Source organism: Sciurus carolinensis, chromosome 5, assembly GCF_902686445.1.
Source record: "Sciurus carolinensis chromosome 5, mSciCar1.2, whole genome shotgun sequence".
NCBI classification, from domain to species: Eukaryota; Metazoa; Chordata; class Mammalia; order Rodentia; family Sciuridae; genus Sciurus; species Sciurus carolinensis.
This window is the reverse complement of record NC_062217.1, coordinates 12586436-12601362: the sequence shown is the minus strand read 5'-3', so window position 1 is coordinate 12601362 and position 14927 is coordinate 12586436. Positions and strand designations below refer to the sequence as shown.

Below are 14927 nucleotides of genomic sequence, written 5' to 3'. Positions count from 1 at the left end.
ATTGTCCACACGTCTGATCCTGGCTACTGCCCTGGCCCTCACTGAGGTAGAGGCTGGACTCAGCTTCTAAAACTCAGAAAATTCTCGTTCCTGAATGTGCCTGGGCCACAGTGTCACATGCGGGTTCACTGGCTCTGATCAGGCAGGCGGAGAGGTGCCCACTTTCCTGAGGGTCTCTGAGGAGTCTCGGATATTCTCTGGAAGTGACCTTCATGGTCACTCTCCTGCTGCACCTCGTGTGCACTCTGTGGACACGGCGAGTCCGGGAGGTGTCTTCCCTGCAGTCCCTCCGTGCTGTGCCATGCGGGTGCCCGGCGTGCCTGGCCTCAGCCTTGCCTGCACGCTCCCTCTCCAGCCCTGCTCACAGGCCGTGTGTGCCACACTCTGCCTCCACGTCACCCTCCTGCTGGGTCTGAGTGTGAAGCCCGCAGGGAGCGGGAAGCCTGTCAAACACGCAGGACACCACAGGAGGGTGCAGGCGGCTGGAGGCACCTCTGCGAGCAGCCGTCTGCACAGCTCAGGTGTCTTCAGGGTCAAGAGAGTGTGCAGAGCCAGACTCCGCCACCTGGCCCCAGGCCAAATGCAGTTGACCACTGGCTGCTCACCGCCCTGACCCAGGAGTGGGTCTACATTTTCAGATGTTACGTATTATCTTCTGTGTTGCCTCTTGGCTGGCAAAGCCTGTAATGTTCGCTTCTGGCCCTGAGAAGCTTGCCAGTCTTCAGGGGTGAGCACGCAGCTGGTTTCCAGGTGGCGATGATACAGGTTAGACTTTGTGGATTGGCTGGTCTGTCTCCCACACGTCCCTTCCCTATAGAAAGCTTCTCCCAAGGCCTGGCACGTCAGCCTCGTGTGCCAGATGCCAACACGCCCCTGGCCTAGCTGGTGAGCCTCGGGCCTCACCTGAGAGGAAGGTGCCCCTTCCTCAGTCCCGAGCCCGGCCTCCGTCTGCTGTGGAACTCACGCAGGTAGAAATGAGTGAGGGGAAGTTTGGGGATGGCATGACGCTGAGCTGACTGTGGGCACCGGGGGCCCCCACCAGTCACAGGGCATCTGGGTGGGACAAAGCCAGCAAGGGCTTTGAAAGATCCTAGTTGTCTTTGAAGATTGTATTTGGGACACAGTGTCCCTCTGGGAGGTTCTTTGGCAGACAGAACACAGATGCCAGCCAGGATGGAAGCAAAGAGGGAGGGTCAGGGTGAGCCGGCTCACTTCCAGGCCCTGAAACAGGACTGCACGCCTGTTCGATCACCAGTTTATCCTCTCCGCACTGGAAGCCCCCAAGCCACGTGTTGGTGGGGCTGCTTCCTTCTGGTGGCACCCGGGGAAATCTGCTCCCTGCCTCTGCCAGCTCCTCACAGCTGTCGGCAATCCTGGGCTCACAGTCACTCATGTCACATCACATTGCTAGTCACCTCTGGAGCCACGTGGTCTGTGCCCTGCGTCTGGGTGCAAACGTCCCTTTCTAAGCACACCACCCACGCTGGACGAGGGCTCCACTTGTAGGAGGTTACACTCACACGCCCTAGGGCTTCGGACCTGGATGTGTCTTCTGGGGCACACCGTTCAACCCACAGCCGGCTGAGATGGAAGGCCAGAGAAGGCAGAGCAAGGAGGCCTGTGCCAGTCAGGGGACGAGGGGGTCCCTGGGGACAGCATCAAGGACACGGGCACCAGCTGGTTCTGGGAGAAGTCAACTCTCCTATGACAGCAGGAGGTGGAGACCCGGGCCCTGGAGTCACCCGAGACACGCGTGCACAGGGCTCAGCACACAGGGGCCACAGGGACGGGAGCTGCAGCGAGAGTTCCCTGGGGCTGGCAGAAGCTGGGCGTCCTAGGGGGCCTGGATGGGGCAGGCGGCTGCCGTGTCCAGCCCCGCCCTGGGCTGGCTTGGTTTGAGGAAGGTGCGGGAGAAGGTGCCGGTCTGACGTGGGGCCTTGCCTCTGGCGTGCCGTGGTGCGACGCTGCCAGGGCCTCGCATCCCCAGTGCCACGACCTCTGGGAACCCCCCGGGGAGGGGCTCCGCGACTCCTGCACCCGCGAAGCCTCCCCCGCAGACTGAGCAGCTGGAGGCAGCGACGCTGAACACCTCCATCTCAGCTCCTAGCGGGACCTTTACTTAAACCGGTACTTATGGGATGGAGTAAATAGACGCTGACAGTGTATTTTTAGTTTTTAAAACTGTGGTTATGTCTAAAATTTGGCAAATTGGCCATTTTTAACGGGTGAGCGGCATTACTTTCCTTTGACGGTTGTGTCCCCTACCACCTTTCCCACCTCTCGGAGTCTCCTCTGGTGGTGTCACCTTGACAAAGGAACCGAATGAGCGCATGGCTTGTCAGGGAAGGTCTCTGGGTCTCCTCGGTGTCCTCTGGCCCAGTGAGGGTGTCCATCCTCCTGCTTCCTTAGGGGCTGCCGGTGCCTCTGCAGAGCTCCTTAGCAGCAGCTGACGCAGGTCTGTAACACCTGAGCCGGGGCCTGGACACCCCTGCCTGGCCTGAGCTTCCAGCCCTGGCCCACTAGGTGGCGGTCAGGAGCTGCAGGAGGGGGTCCTTTAAGCCTCTGTGGCTGGATGGATCTGTTTCCTAGGTAAGGACCACAGAGCAAGTGGCTTAGAGCAGAAGTTTGTTCTCTCGTGGTTTCTGGAGGCCACAAGGTCAAAATCAAGCTGTCAGTTGGGCCAAGACCCTGGAAGCCCAGGGACCCTTCCTCACCTCTTCCATATTGTTTGTTGGCAGAGCGTGGTGTTGCTGAGGGCCTCTGTCCCATTGCCACAAGGTGTCCTTCCTGGATGTCCCCAGTTCTCCTCCTGAGGACACCGCTCACTTGACTAAGGCCCCCTTTACCCACGATGACCTCATTTTAACTTATACCTGCGACCACCCTACTAAGGTCACATTCTGAGATGCTGCGGGTGAAGCCCTCAGCATTTCTCTCGGGAGGACGCGACTTAACCTGTAACAGGGAACAAGGAAATCACTCAGACCTGGCCAGACCACCCAAGGGCTTCTCCGTACACTGGCGAGGTGGGGGCTGCTCTCAGTCCCAACACGCCTGGGTCACAGGAAGCCTGACCTTGGAACCAGGGCACCTCCAGTGACCACTGCAGGGCATAGAGGCTGGGCTGTCCTGCTGTGGCTGGTCCCTGTGCCCTGACTGGCCCACCTGTCTTTCAGAACCAGCTGTCTGGGAACCTGCTGAGGAAATTCAAAAACAGCAACGGGTGGCAGAAGCTATGGGTGGTGTTCACAAACTTCTGCCTGTTCTTCTACAAGTCACACCAGGTACGTGCCTTGCCGGCTCAGGTGGCCCTGGGACCTTGGGGATGGGGACCAAGTGAAGTTTGCCTGGCCTGGGAAGTGGTGGAGACTCGGGGCTTCCCACAGGCAGGCAGCCTCACCCCGGAAGGGCAGACTGTGGGCTGAGCAGCTGCTGGGTCCCGCTCTGGCCTGTAGGGGAAGGCCACGTCCACCGAGGCCCGCTAAGTGAAGGCCGATGTTAACTGTTTGCTGCGAGACGGTCTGGCTGCTACTGGAACGGGGCTCGTGTCCTGGCTGGACCACGCTGCACAAGGCCTCAGTCCGTTCCCTTCCAGACCCCAAGTCCTTGGGTTGCACTGCCTGGGCTGCAAGCTGCTCCGGGTGAGGGGCAGTAGCCAGGCCCAGAGCCATCTTGTGCCCCTTTCCAGGACAATCACCCCCTCGCCAGCCTGCCTCTGCTCGGATACGCGCTCACCATTCCCTCGGAGTCCGAGAACATCCACAAGGACTACGTGTTCAAGCTGCACTTCAAGTCCCACGTGTACTACTTCAGGGCTGAAAGCGAGTACACGTTCGAAAGGTAAGGTCCCCTGCCGGCAGGGACGCCCCCGAGGCCCCTGCCTGATGCCCCACTCGTCCACTCTCCTCAGAGGCAAGTGGAGTCTTGGCTTCCTGGGGACGTGGGGCCTACCCTGTGTCCGCTCAGGCCACCAACACTGCACCTTTACGACTCTGAGCACACGTGCATCGTCAGGAAGCGCAGCTGGGGCTGTGGCAGGGAGCGAGCCTACTGCCGCCATCTGCATGACACAATGAGATGTTTAGCCAAGAAATAAGAGTGAATGAAGGGAGGCGGGCTGCTGGGTATGAGCTACGCCTTGAGGCTATTCCCGAGATTCACATCTTGGGTACAAAAAATTCTGAGCCTCTGGGAAATGCATCCCGTAGCACACCACCGAAGTGGCTGTCATTGCTGTCCTTGAGGACAGACAGCCCTCAGGCTAGACAGGGCAGTAGTTACCGTTCAGGGGCCACACAGGTCAGCGCCCCTTCTAGGCAGCAGTTTCTCTCCTGACCAGTGTCAGCACGGTGACTGGTTCTCAGGGGCTCAGCTCCCTAAGGGTTGCTAAGTCAGCGGGCGGATGTCGACTGTGCGCAACGCCTCGTAGCTTCCGTGGAAACAGATTTAAAACTCCCAGACCTCACAGTTCTTGAGCAACAGTTTGTCAAGGGGCCTGGAGGATGGTGATCCTCGACTTGATCTGGACTTGGATCCAGAGCTGACCTGGAGCCCTCTAACTTGGGAGCTGTTCCTGGGGCCAGGCTAATGCAGCCTCGCTGTGGAGCTCCTGGGGGCTCCATCTGAAGGTCCTCTGTGGAGGACAGGCTGGCCCAGGCCAGCGTCCCAGCCTCAGTACTACTGACACTCTGAACCCGATGGATCAGGTTGCAGGAGGCTGCCCTGGCCGCCAACCCTAGACACGAATAGGCCCCACTCAGCTGTGACAACTAGAACTGTCTCCTGACTGCCAAATGACCCCTGGGGACAACATGGGTCCTGGTCAGGAACCACGAATTTACTACAGTATAAAATGGATACCCTACCAAGTAGGTTGGGACACACACAACGTCCTTATAAAGGATCAGGAGGTAGAGCTTTCCCACACAGCCAGAAGCCACCTCACCCCCAATTGCTCACAGTGAGCCTGTAGCCTCTGGTGCTTCTGGCTCCTGTGTGATGAGCACGCCAAAGTGGATGGTTCTCAAACTGTGTTCCTTGGGGACCCCTGGAGGAACCCTCTGCTTCAGCTCTAGTTAACATACAAATGCTTCTGCCAAAATGACCAATTACAAACCAGCTGGGCTTCCATGACACCATGTTTTTGCAAATAATGACGGAAAAGAACCATGATGCTGAATAATGACAATCAGATGGGTCTTGTAGCAACCCCAGTCATGTCACTTTCTTGTTTTAGGTGGATGGAAGTGATCCGAAGTGCCACCAGCTCTGCCTCTCGGGCCCATGTTTCAAGTCACAAAGAATCTCACATGTATTGATGGCTGGACACACTCCATGGTTGGCCCAGCGTGGCTGCTTTCCTGGAAGACACTCACCGTCTGTGTGACGAAGCCAAGCCCAACTGTCACCTGTCTGAACAAACGTGGTTTCACAGTAACTGTCGCCCATCGCCCTCCGCAGCCATCCCCTCACCTCGTCTTCTCCACTGCTGACTTCCCTTGGAACGGACGGCCTCCCACCTCCAGGCCTGGGGCCTGCCGTCCGTCCTTCTTATGGGGACTGTTCCCGGGCTGTGCCAGTATTGCAGCGTTGTCATCGAAGAGTGCCAAACGACATTCCTCCCCCACCACTGCGCCCTGAACGCAGCGCGCACACATCCGTTCGACGAGGACAGGGCAAGTGCTCTTCTCTTAGAAAAGGACTTTTAGTGTTTCATCTGCAGGCTGCTGTTTTAAAAATGGATTTTCCAAGTTCGCAACACCCGTGGCGATCGTTTTCAGACTTCATTTTTTTTCCAGTCTTTCTACTTTTGTAACAGGAGGTCCACAGGTCACTCTCCTGGACTAACGAGAACTGCCAGCGCGCTCCCTTCCGCTGAGGGGTTCACAGTCCAGTGACACGCTCCTTACCTGACCTACTTCTTGGCGGAAGTTGACCAAATCGGTGACTATTCACAAACCATAGCAGGACCGTTTTGTTACGAGCAGCGGAATCCAGCGCGATACCTGGACTGTCGCTGTGCTGTGAGTGGTGTGTACAGTGGTGTTTTCTGTATGTTCACAAGCATGAGAACCTGTGTGTCACTGACCAGGGCCCTTTGTGCTGTTCCGTTCTGGGGTGTCGTGTGAGCTTCGTGGATGAGGAGCCTGTTCAGTAATGGTACGTAGTCCCAGACCCCGAGACCGACCCACGCCCTCCCGCCACCGCGGCCCAAAGCTGCGCGAGCCCCAGTCCGCGCTCTTCACTCATTCCCCGGGCATGGGGTATCGGCAGAGTGACACTGCACCCCTGGACAGTCACGCTTCGCTGGGAACCTGGTGTCGCAGTGCCCACAGGTGGAGATGTCGACCGGTTGGTTCCCTGTGGTGACCAGGTGGCCATTCCCTTAGCACTCTTGAGCCCTTCCTGACGTTGAGTCGGCCAATTCAGCACAGTTCTATCCCATGTCCTCACGGGGAGGCCACTTCCTGGAACAGTGGACACTGTCACAGAGCTGTGGCTGGTGTCCACAAGTTACAGACGGACAGGAGCTCAAGACGTGTTCATTTGCCTTACAATATGTACCAGATGGTTTTAAGTACTAACAAAAGGGAATAAAAATACCTCACGCCAAAATCCAGCATATTGAAGTTTTAAGGCAAAACGACCAACTTTGTCTCTTGTCTTTATTGTGCACACGTGGCAGGAACGGGGACCGTGGGCCTACAGCACCATCTCTGCAGGGAGAGGGTGGGTGGACAGGAGACAGACGGACTCAGGAGAGAACATCCCAACAGACTGATGGACAGAGTAGGAGGGCCTTCCACTCCCCTGGAAGCCCCTGCTGAAAGGCCTGGACACAGGCTTCTCCCAAGCTGGGGGGGTCAGGGAGATACCAAGGCCAGGGACCTAGGGGCCAAGGGGCAGAGCAGTCTCAGGAGACACTTCCTCTAGAACTTACCTGACTGAGTGACTTTCCAAACTCATCCAGGAAGACTTGGGGACGAGGTGGTTGCCTACCTCGGCATGTCTGAATGGTTCCAAACCACCTGCTGGACACCTGTGGCTCCCACTGTGACCAGCTCCTCTGACCCCCGTGTAGCATGGGCCCTCACGTCCACTCCCAACAGGCTGCCAGGGGCGGTGGCGTTTCAGAGATGCCCTCCACACAAGACACAAAATTTCAAAAGCCATCGTTTTGAGCTCTACTGAGCTCTACTGGCCCATGCCTGACACAGTGAGCGCCAGAGAACATGCTCTGGGCCCTCAGCCCTGACCGCCACATTCTGCAGTAGAAATATGGCCCAGTTCCTCAAGGAAGGGAAGATTATAAGGAAGGAAACGGAACAAGCATTTTAGGCATTTAAGCATCGTATGCTTATTAAATTGGCGACACCTCTTACTAAAGGACCAAGCCAGACACTTCACAAGAGCAACTCAAGACAGAACTATCCGCCTGGGAGACAGGTGGCACTCAGTTCCATCAAGAAAGCAACAGCCCAGCTGTTTGGTGGTCGAGGCATCAGGAACCACCTTGGTGCTCCACCTCACGGGTGGACACAGAAGAAGAACTTCAAAAAGGCACTGGCCATGGCTGAGTAGTCAGCTCGCAGCCACTACTTCATGGTGACCATGCTTGTGTGATCCACAGGCCCCAGGCTGAAGACCCAGGAACAGCTCAGGCTGGGCATCAGGAGACTTCGAGTGACAGCAAATTCCCAAATGCTGAGCTCACAGGATCAGCTAAAGACTAGCACCAGTGTGCTCTGTTGAGGCAGGTCCAGTCGGAGCTCTGTCCCCTCTTCAATGAACAATAGGAAGCGTGGAGACAAAGGCCAGACTCCGGCTAAACGAGGTGCCCTCAACATTCCAGCTGATTCTGAGGGTCTGCAGAGTCGCAATCCAGAAGCGAGTACACTGAGGTAATCCACTTTGAAACTCCAATCTGAACACATTCCCCAGGAGGCTTCCACCAACCTCCCCAAAAAATCATTTATTGTTTTTACCAGGAGACGGTTTTACCATACGGAAGTCCAATGACTGCAGGGATCTACTAATCATTCAGACCGGGTTTCCTAATTAGGATCCATGTCTACCTAGCAGCTTACCATAGTTACTAGTATTTAAAATGGCTTCAGGGCCGAGGCTGTAGTTCAGGGGTAGAGCACTTGCCTGGCATGCACGAGGCCTGGGTTCCATCCCCGGCACCAGGAAGGGAGAGGTTGGCTTCAACCTCTGCCTGTGAACTTGAAGATCTGTGTCATTCACAAAAGCTGCTGTCTACACTGGTGCTCTTAAAACCAAACACACAGCACACTCTGAGGAATGCATATCCCCCACAGTGGACACGACTGGCCTTTGGCTTATGCCTCACAGGGGAAACATGCTACTTGGATACAGAACACTCAAGAAACACAAATGAAGTGTTCTCCAACTTCACTGTGCAAGGTCACAGTCTTGCTGTACAGTGATAAGAATTAGCAACCCAGTTATAGTTCCTCTGGCCACAATGTATTCCTTTTAGAAATTAGTAGTTGAACCAAAATCCACTTGTGCTAAAACATGGTTTGATAGTCTAAACTCCCATCTCAAATTGAAACAATTAACAGCCTTCCTGCAACACCTCTAGCTCGGGCCTGTCTTCTCTCCCTGCAATATCCAGGCCACTGCAGCAACAAACATCCCCAAAATTCACCCAGTAACTTCCTTGCTTCCAAAACAATCCATTGTCTTAATCCTCAAGAACCCTTACCCGGCCAGGTGTGGTGGCACATGCCTGTAATCCCAGTAGCTTGAGAGGCTGAGGCAGGAATCACAAGTTCGAAGCCAGCCTCAGCAACTTAGTGAGGCCCTAAGCAACTCAGGGAGACTGTCTCTTAATAAAATATGAAAAGGACCGGGGATGTGGCTCAGAAGTTAAGTGTCCCTGGGTTCAATTCCTGGTACCAAAAAAACGAAAAAACAAAACCAAAACGAACCAAAAAAACCACTACCCTAATAAAAGATGACAATAATTAGCATCAACAAATATAAAAGAATGCTACCTGTACCTCAAATAAAACACTCAAGAACTGCTACACAGCCCTCTCTCATGCCAGAAAACCCAGAGATTTATTGCCTTGCTAAGCAACACCTGATAGCAAGCCAAGATAACCAGACATGGTCTCCTTTAGGAGAACTAAAACCACCTGTAAGGTCCCTGGCAAGAGGTAGAGCAGTTTCAAAAATCTACCACAGCCAGCCACATCTTCTCAACGAGCAACCGCACGAGTTGCCTGAGGAGCTGACCTGGGCATTCAGCATTTTCCCATCGGGGTACTTTTCCCTGGAATCTTCCAAAATCCTCTCACCACACACCGAGACAGCCACACACTTACGCAACAACACACACAGCAGGTGCCCTGTCCGCTCTGCAGTCATGTTTCAAGACGAGTATGCAAAATAAGTGTGTTATAAAATTTATTGGTGTAAGCATCCAGACACTTCCAGGTGGGAAAGATGATATGCAGATTCTGCCACGAGGTGCAACAGAAAATCGTGTGGGCAGGACGGTACACCTGGTGCACGACTCCAAACAAAGGTGAGACGAGAGAAAGCGCATCATCTGGGGAAACTCAGAGTGATAATAATTTAAAGCTTCATGAGGCAAGATATGTTCCAATTGAAAACACTTAGAAATAGTACCATCGATGAAGAAGGAAATCAACTTGTAAGTGTACCAAAAGGGGCGAAGGGCAAACGAGAGGGACATCTGCATCTGTCGAGGTACAAACAGGAGTGCTCCCTAGAGGGGCGTTCATTATTATTAATGGCAAACCCTGCAAATACAAAATAAACCCAAATCACTGGTCACATGATTCAAAATTTACACGTAATAAAGGCAAGGCAATAGACTCAAGTTATGGCCTGTCGAATATTTACTCCACGACATTATCTACAGAAGCACTTGGCCGATTTGTACACAGTGATTCCTTATGCACGCCAGAAGGGTTTCTGTAAAAATGACGCTATATACAAATCTGTACACGATCCACCAGCGATTCCCCATCTCCCGGGGAGTTGTCGACTTAAAGCAGGATACCTGAGGTTTCATGTCTTTAGTTGCCTTATCATAATCCCAAATATACACTTCAGGGGTTTCGTTTTCAAAGACATTTTTCTTGAATATGTGCACTATGGTTAAAATTAAAAACAATAAAAAAATAAAATAATTGCTGGAAGGAGCTGACCCTCCCCACCCCATGCGAGAGACTTCATCAGGCTGTGGCACAGCGGGGGCGGAGTGTCCCTGGACGGGGCGGCCGTGGGCGACGGCCCTCCACGGCGCTGCCAGCAGAGTCGGCAAAGGCTCTCGTTGACTTTTCAAAAGGAGGATGCAGAAGAAAGAAGGAAAAACAAGATCCCAAATGCCAAAGGAATTTCAGTGGGACGAAGTTCCTCCACCACTTAGAGAATATCTAGGGGAAAAAAGAGAAAGAGACAAAGTAAACAAATATCATTTTTCTACCCCTGTGCAAAAATTTAAATAATAACAAAATCTTAGTTTTATAGAAGTCTCAAGTCATTAAAAAAATGCTGTGGTACAAATATCAATGGGGTGATAAGTCTATTAAATAAAGAACTCAAAGATTGAGATAATCATGGTTCTGACACAAAAAGTTCATAGGACATAACAAAGAGGGGGAATGTGCCCAGTCTTCTGGACAGATGTTTAAGCAGCAGAGAAGGACTTACTTAGGATCGATTTTGGAAAAGTGACAATATCCAATGACATAGCAAGAGCCCAGGGATGCCTTCCCACAGCTGATGTAAGATGACTACAGGAGGCCCTTTTTGGTCACCAAAATACCATTGTGGTCCAAGTAACCCACTTCCCAGCAGGACCCTAGAAATCAAGTCCATGGGAGGAAATGGGTATTTGCACAGAGGTGCCTCTCAGGATTTTTTAAACACCAGAATAAATTTGTGAATAACTTTGAAGACTAACAGAAAAGCAGTTAAGCGAAGTAGGCAAACTGGAAGAAATCAAGATTAAAAATTGTAATTACCTGTACTTACACAATATGAATTATACAGTTAAGTGTATCTAAAGCTATACATGTACTATATACCTGTGTAGTTTATAAGCTCTTTATCCTAAGTGTCATGGAAGAAAGTCACATGGGTGCTGTAATTTGCAGGTATGTGAGAAATGGAGTAAGTTCACACTTTGTATGCAACGTTGGAAGGTAATGCATTAAAAGATGGTGCTGGTGGTAGCCATCAGGCTACACTGGAGGGACCATGAGTCATTCCTTGTTTTCCAAAAATTCTACAGTATTTTCTTGCTTTGGAACATAAAAATGATGGGGCTGAAGCCGCCCCAGTCAAAGCCCCTTAGAACCAACTCTAAGGTGCAGGACCAGGGGACAGCCAGGACATCTTCAAGAAGACTCGTCTCAAACATTCCTGCCCAGAGCTCCTCTTCACAGGCTTTTAAAATGCCTGGCACGGTCCAAGGAGCAGCAGGTGCTCATAAAAGCAAGCATTAGCCATGGACACTAAACTCAGATTTCAGTAACTATGAATGACCAAATCATGGGATGAGTTGATGTCACACAGAACAATCGAAACATTAATTAGAATGAAGAAAGACAGAAAGGCTTGGAAAACACCCGAGGGTGAAAGTCAGCTCTCTTTTGGAGGCGACCAGCCAAGCTGACAGGTGTGGGAGCCAAGAAGCCTGAGCTTCAGCTACTGTGACCAGCATCCAATTGCTGGGGGGCCTAGGAGTAAAAACAGACTGCCACAGCAATACTGCAGGGGACCCCAAAAGCCAGGCCATCTGATGACCAAGGAGTAGAGTCCACTTGTCACTGAGAGCCACAGGTGCCTCAGATATAAGTGTGGCTTTAGGCCCACTGTTAAGTGTAAACACACACCAGATTTCAAAGACTCGGTACAAAAAAGAAACTAAAAATATTTTACACTGTAATTGTTTATATATATTGATTATATATTGAAGGGATAATGCTTTTAAGTATAGTAGGTTAAAAAAATATTTCTAAAATTCTGTGTGAAGCACACATTACACTTCCACTGGATGGAGCTGGCAGATCATTGTGCATCACAATCAAAGGAAGGGGACAGGGCGAGGGGGATCGTGAATTGGAAAAACATGAGCCAACCCGGTGAGCGGAGGACACAGTGCCCATGCTGCCCTGCTGGGGAATCAAGGCAAACACATCATCACTCAACATCTTCAGGCAACTGGGACCACATGGAAAATATCAGCTCCAAAAGCAACACTACAAACACAGGAAAAAATCCAAAGCAAGAACTAACAAAATCCCTGGTTTCTGGTTAGTTCTATTTGCTTTATCATGAGTTTCTTTTTCTTAAGAAATAAATGCCACTAGAAGGAGGTATGAAGATACCAAACTAGAAAAATCAAATAGCCTGTGTAGAAGCAAGCATGTGGGTGACCTTTTAATTCTCTTTTGCTTTATTTCTATAACCTGTGTCATTGCTTTTATGTGGCAGCAGGAGAGAGAACATTCAGAAAGGTCAGTGACCCCTTCAACTGTTTCCAAATCCAGTGCAGCCAAGTAAACCATTTTTATTTTCCATCCTCAACTTTAAAAAGTTGCAACATCATGACTCAGGAAGCTGAGCTGGGAAGAATCATGTTGAAGTGTCGGGCTGTGCTTTTCTCTGGATGCCCTCAAAGGGGACTCTTTACAGGACAGCAGGCAGCCCATCAGGTGTCACTTGCACTTGCAAATGGCCAAAGTGACCCCATATGCCCCCAAATCCTTCTGAAATGCCTGCTGTCAAGAGGCCTAGAAATGCTCCTGATTATCACAGAGGCTCAGTCATCCTCTGGACACCTGAAGACAAATGTCAAAGCCAAGGACAGGCCTGGGACTGCAGGAGTGAGGACGGTGCCTGAGCAGCTAAGTCAGCCAGGGACCAAGCACCCCAGCTTCCTCCGGGAGCAGCCAGCCACAGACCCCTCCATGCCAGGGAGGTGGCTAGGAGGGTGGCCTGGGCGACTTTCACATAGATGTTCCCAAAGCAAGAGCCAGGAGGGGCCCTCACTCCAAAGCCACCGGGTAGGGACAGGGGAGCTCCCTGCAGGCCAGGGGACAGCACAGCTGGGCTGTGCCCGTCAGGGCCTGGGCACACAGCTGCTCAGGAAAAGAACACAGAAGCCACCTCGCCATTCTCCAGCATGTGGACGCCGCACTTTAAAGCCTAAAATCCAAGGGGCAGTTACATGGATCTGACTAAGCGCTATCCTTCTCTGGCTAATTAGGCTAATAAGTAGGCTGCATTATTAAAAGCGGACATTTTCAAGTCATCCTGTAGAGCTGTGGCAAGAGTGACAAAGTTCTGTGGCTCTTTTCAGTGGCTTCAGGTTCACATGGTTTTACATACTGATCCAGAATGAGCCTCCTTTGCCAGACTTTGCTTTAACCCTGTGGTTGGGGGACAACAGGAACAGACCCAGAATGCAGGTCACAGTGGCTCTGAGCTCCAGGATGAAAGCCCAGCACCAAAAATTGGCCTCCGCATGACACATCAGTTACCTCTGCAGCCGCTGCACCAGCTGGGCCACCATGGTGTCGGAGATCCCGGGGCAGGCCTCTTCTGCCAGGTAGATGGCCCCTCGCAGCTCCTCTATGGACCCCAGGTTCCCTCCGCACGCCTGGCTCTTCTCCTTCAGCTGAAACACACAGGACAGCAGTGTGACGCGTGCACACAGACCAGCAGTGCCCGCTTCAAGGATGACCGTGCAGACCCTTGCTCTACAGGAAGGGCAGCGGGCCAGGAGGGAGACGGCCAGCCCCGTGCACATTCTCCAGATGAATTCTACAGTGTCCTCTGTTTTCTTTTTCTGTTGCAACCTTAATCTTGTCCCAGAAAACCAGTTTCAAAGCCAGCAGAAATGACTGGTTTCACCACTGCAGCTGGAGTGTGGGTCATCTAAGCTCAGATTCTAATTTTAACAGGTTGGATTTGAAACTCCAGCAAGAACTGCCCAGTGTGGTGGTGCATACTGGGTCCCAGTTACTGGGGGGCTGAGCAGGAGGGTTACACGTTGGAGACCAGTCTCAGCAACTTAGCAAAACCCTGTCTAAAAATTAAATAATGGTGATAATAATAATAATAGGACTGGGGATGTAGCTCAGTGGTAAAGTGCCCTTGGTTTCAATACCCAGTCCCGCCCCCCAACCAAAACACCAGCCTGCAGCAGACCACCTTTCGATCCTGAGTACCATCAAGGTTCTCCCTAAATCTGGGAGTCCACAATGCCCTCCTCTGCTCCCATGAGAAACGACGACAGTGTCTTTAGGCACCTCCTTACTTGAAGGTCGGCGACTCCACGGCTCTTTCCAGAATGCACCCAAGTCATGAAACGTGAGCACAAAAGCTGCTCAGATCAAGACCGAGCACAGCCTGGCACCAAAGGCCCCCAGGAGAGGCTCCAGGTGGCACTGCAGAGGTGACAGACACCGACACAACCTCTGGAGACCCCTTCGCCCTTCCAACCTCATGAATTTTTCATAAAACATTCAGCTCTGGCCCTCCGGGGGCCGTGAACATGTCATCACTGCCGGAACCGCAGCACCCAAAGCAGCAGTGGCTTCTCTCCCAACAGGGTCTACACGGGGACTGACGGGCCTGGCGCTGGAGGCGCCTACAGCGTCAGGAACACTTCTTGTCACAGGCTGCAACTCAGATGAGCCCCAGACGGAGGCTGGGCTTCTCCGCACTCCCCATGACATGACGGTACGGTACTTACAAGTCCCAGGAGAGCGAGCCACAGCCCACCACGCCCCTCCCTGCTCTCGACCCACACTCTGTCTCAAATCGGGAACAAGGACGGGCAGCGGGGCAGCCCTGGTAATGGCCCTCCACCAGTGGGCTGCAGCAGACGTGCGCTATCACCACTGACCGTGAGC

The 14927-nt window shown here is 52.5% G+C and overlaps 2 protein-coding genes across 4 annotated transcripts in view; one reads left to right on the top strand and one right to left on the bottom strand.

Moving 5' to 3' along the window:
- Farp1 (FERM, ARH/RhoGEF and pleckstrin domain protein 1) overlaps positions 1 to 6669 on the top strand; it is a 266176-nt gene extending 259507 nt beyond the window's left edge. For all 3 annotated transcript variants that reach the window (XM_047553352.1, XM_047553350.1, XM_047553351.1), the window contains exons 25-27: positions 3177 to 3284; positions 3689 to 3840; positions 5237 to 6669. In XM_047553352.1, coding sequence (XP_047409308.1) covers positions 3177 to 3284; positions 3689 to 3840; positions 5237 to 5318 — 342 coding nt within the window. In that variant the 3' untranslated portion in view covers positions 5319 to 6669. The remainder of the gene's footprint in view (positions 1 to 3176; positions 3285 to 3688; positions 3841 to 5236) is intronic.
- A 2745-nt stretch (positions 6670 to 9414) lies between these two features.
- Stk24 (serine/threonine kinase 24) overlaps positions 9415 to 14927 on the bottom strand; it is a 99555-nt gene continuing 94042 nt past the window's right edge. Inside the window, exons 10-11 of the mRNA XM_047552893.1 lie at positions 13551 to 13687; positions 9415 to 10436 (exon numbers count right to left, since the gene is read on the bottom strand). Of these exons, the coding sequence (XP_047408849.1) occupies positions 10400 to 10436; positions 13551 to 13687 (174 nt within the window). The 3' untranslated portion in view covers positions 9415 to 10399. The remainder of the gene's footprint in view (positions 10437 to 13550; positions 13688 to 14927) is intronic.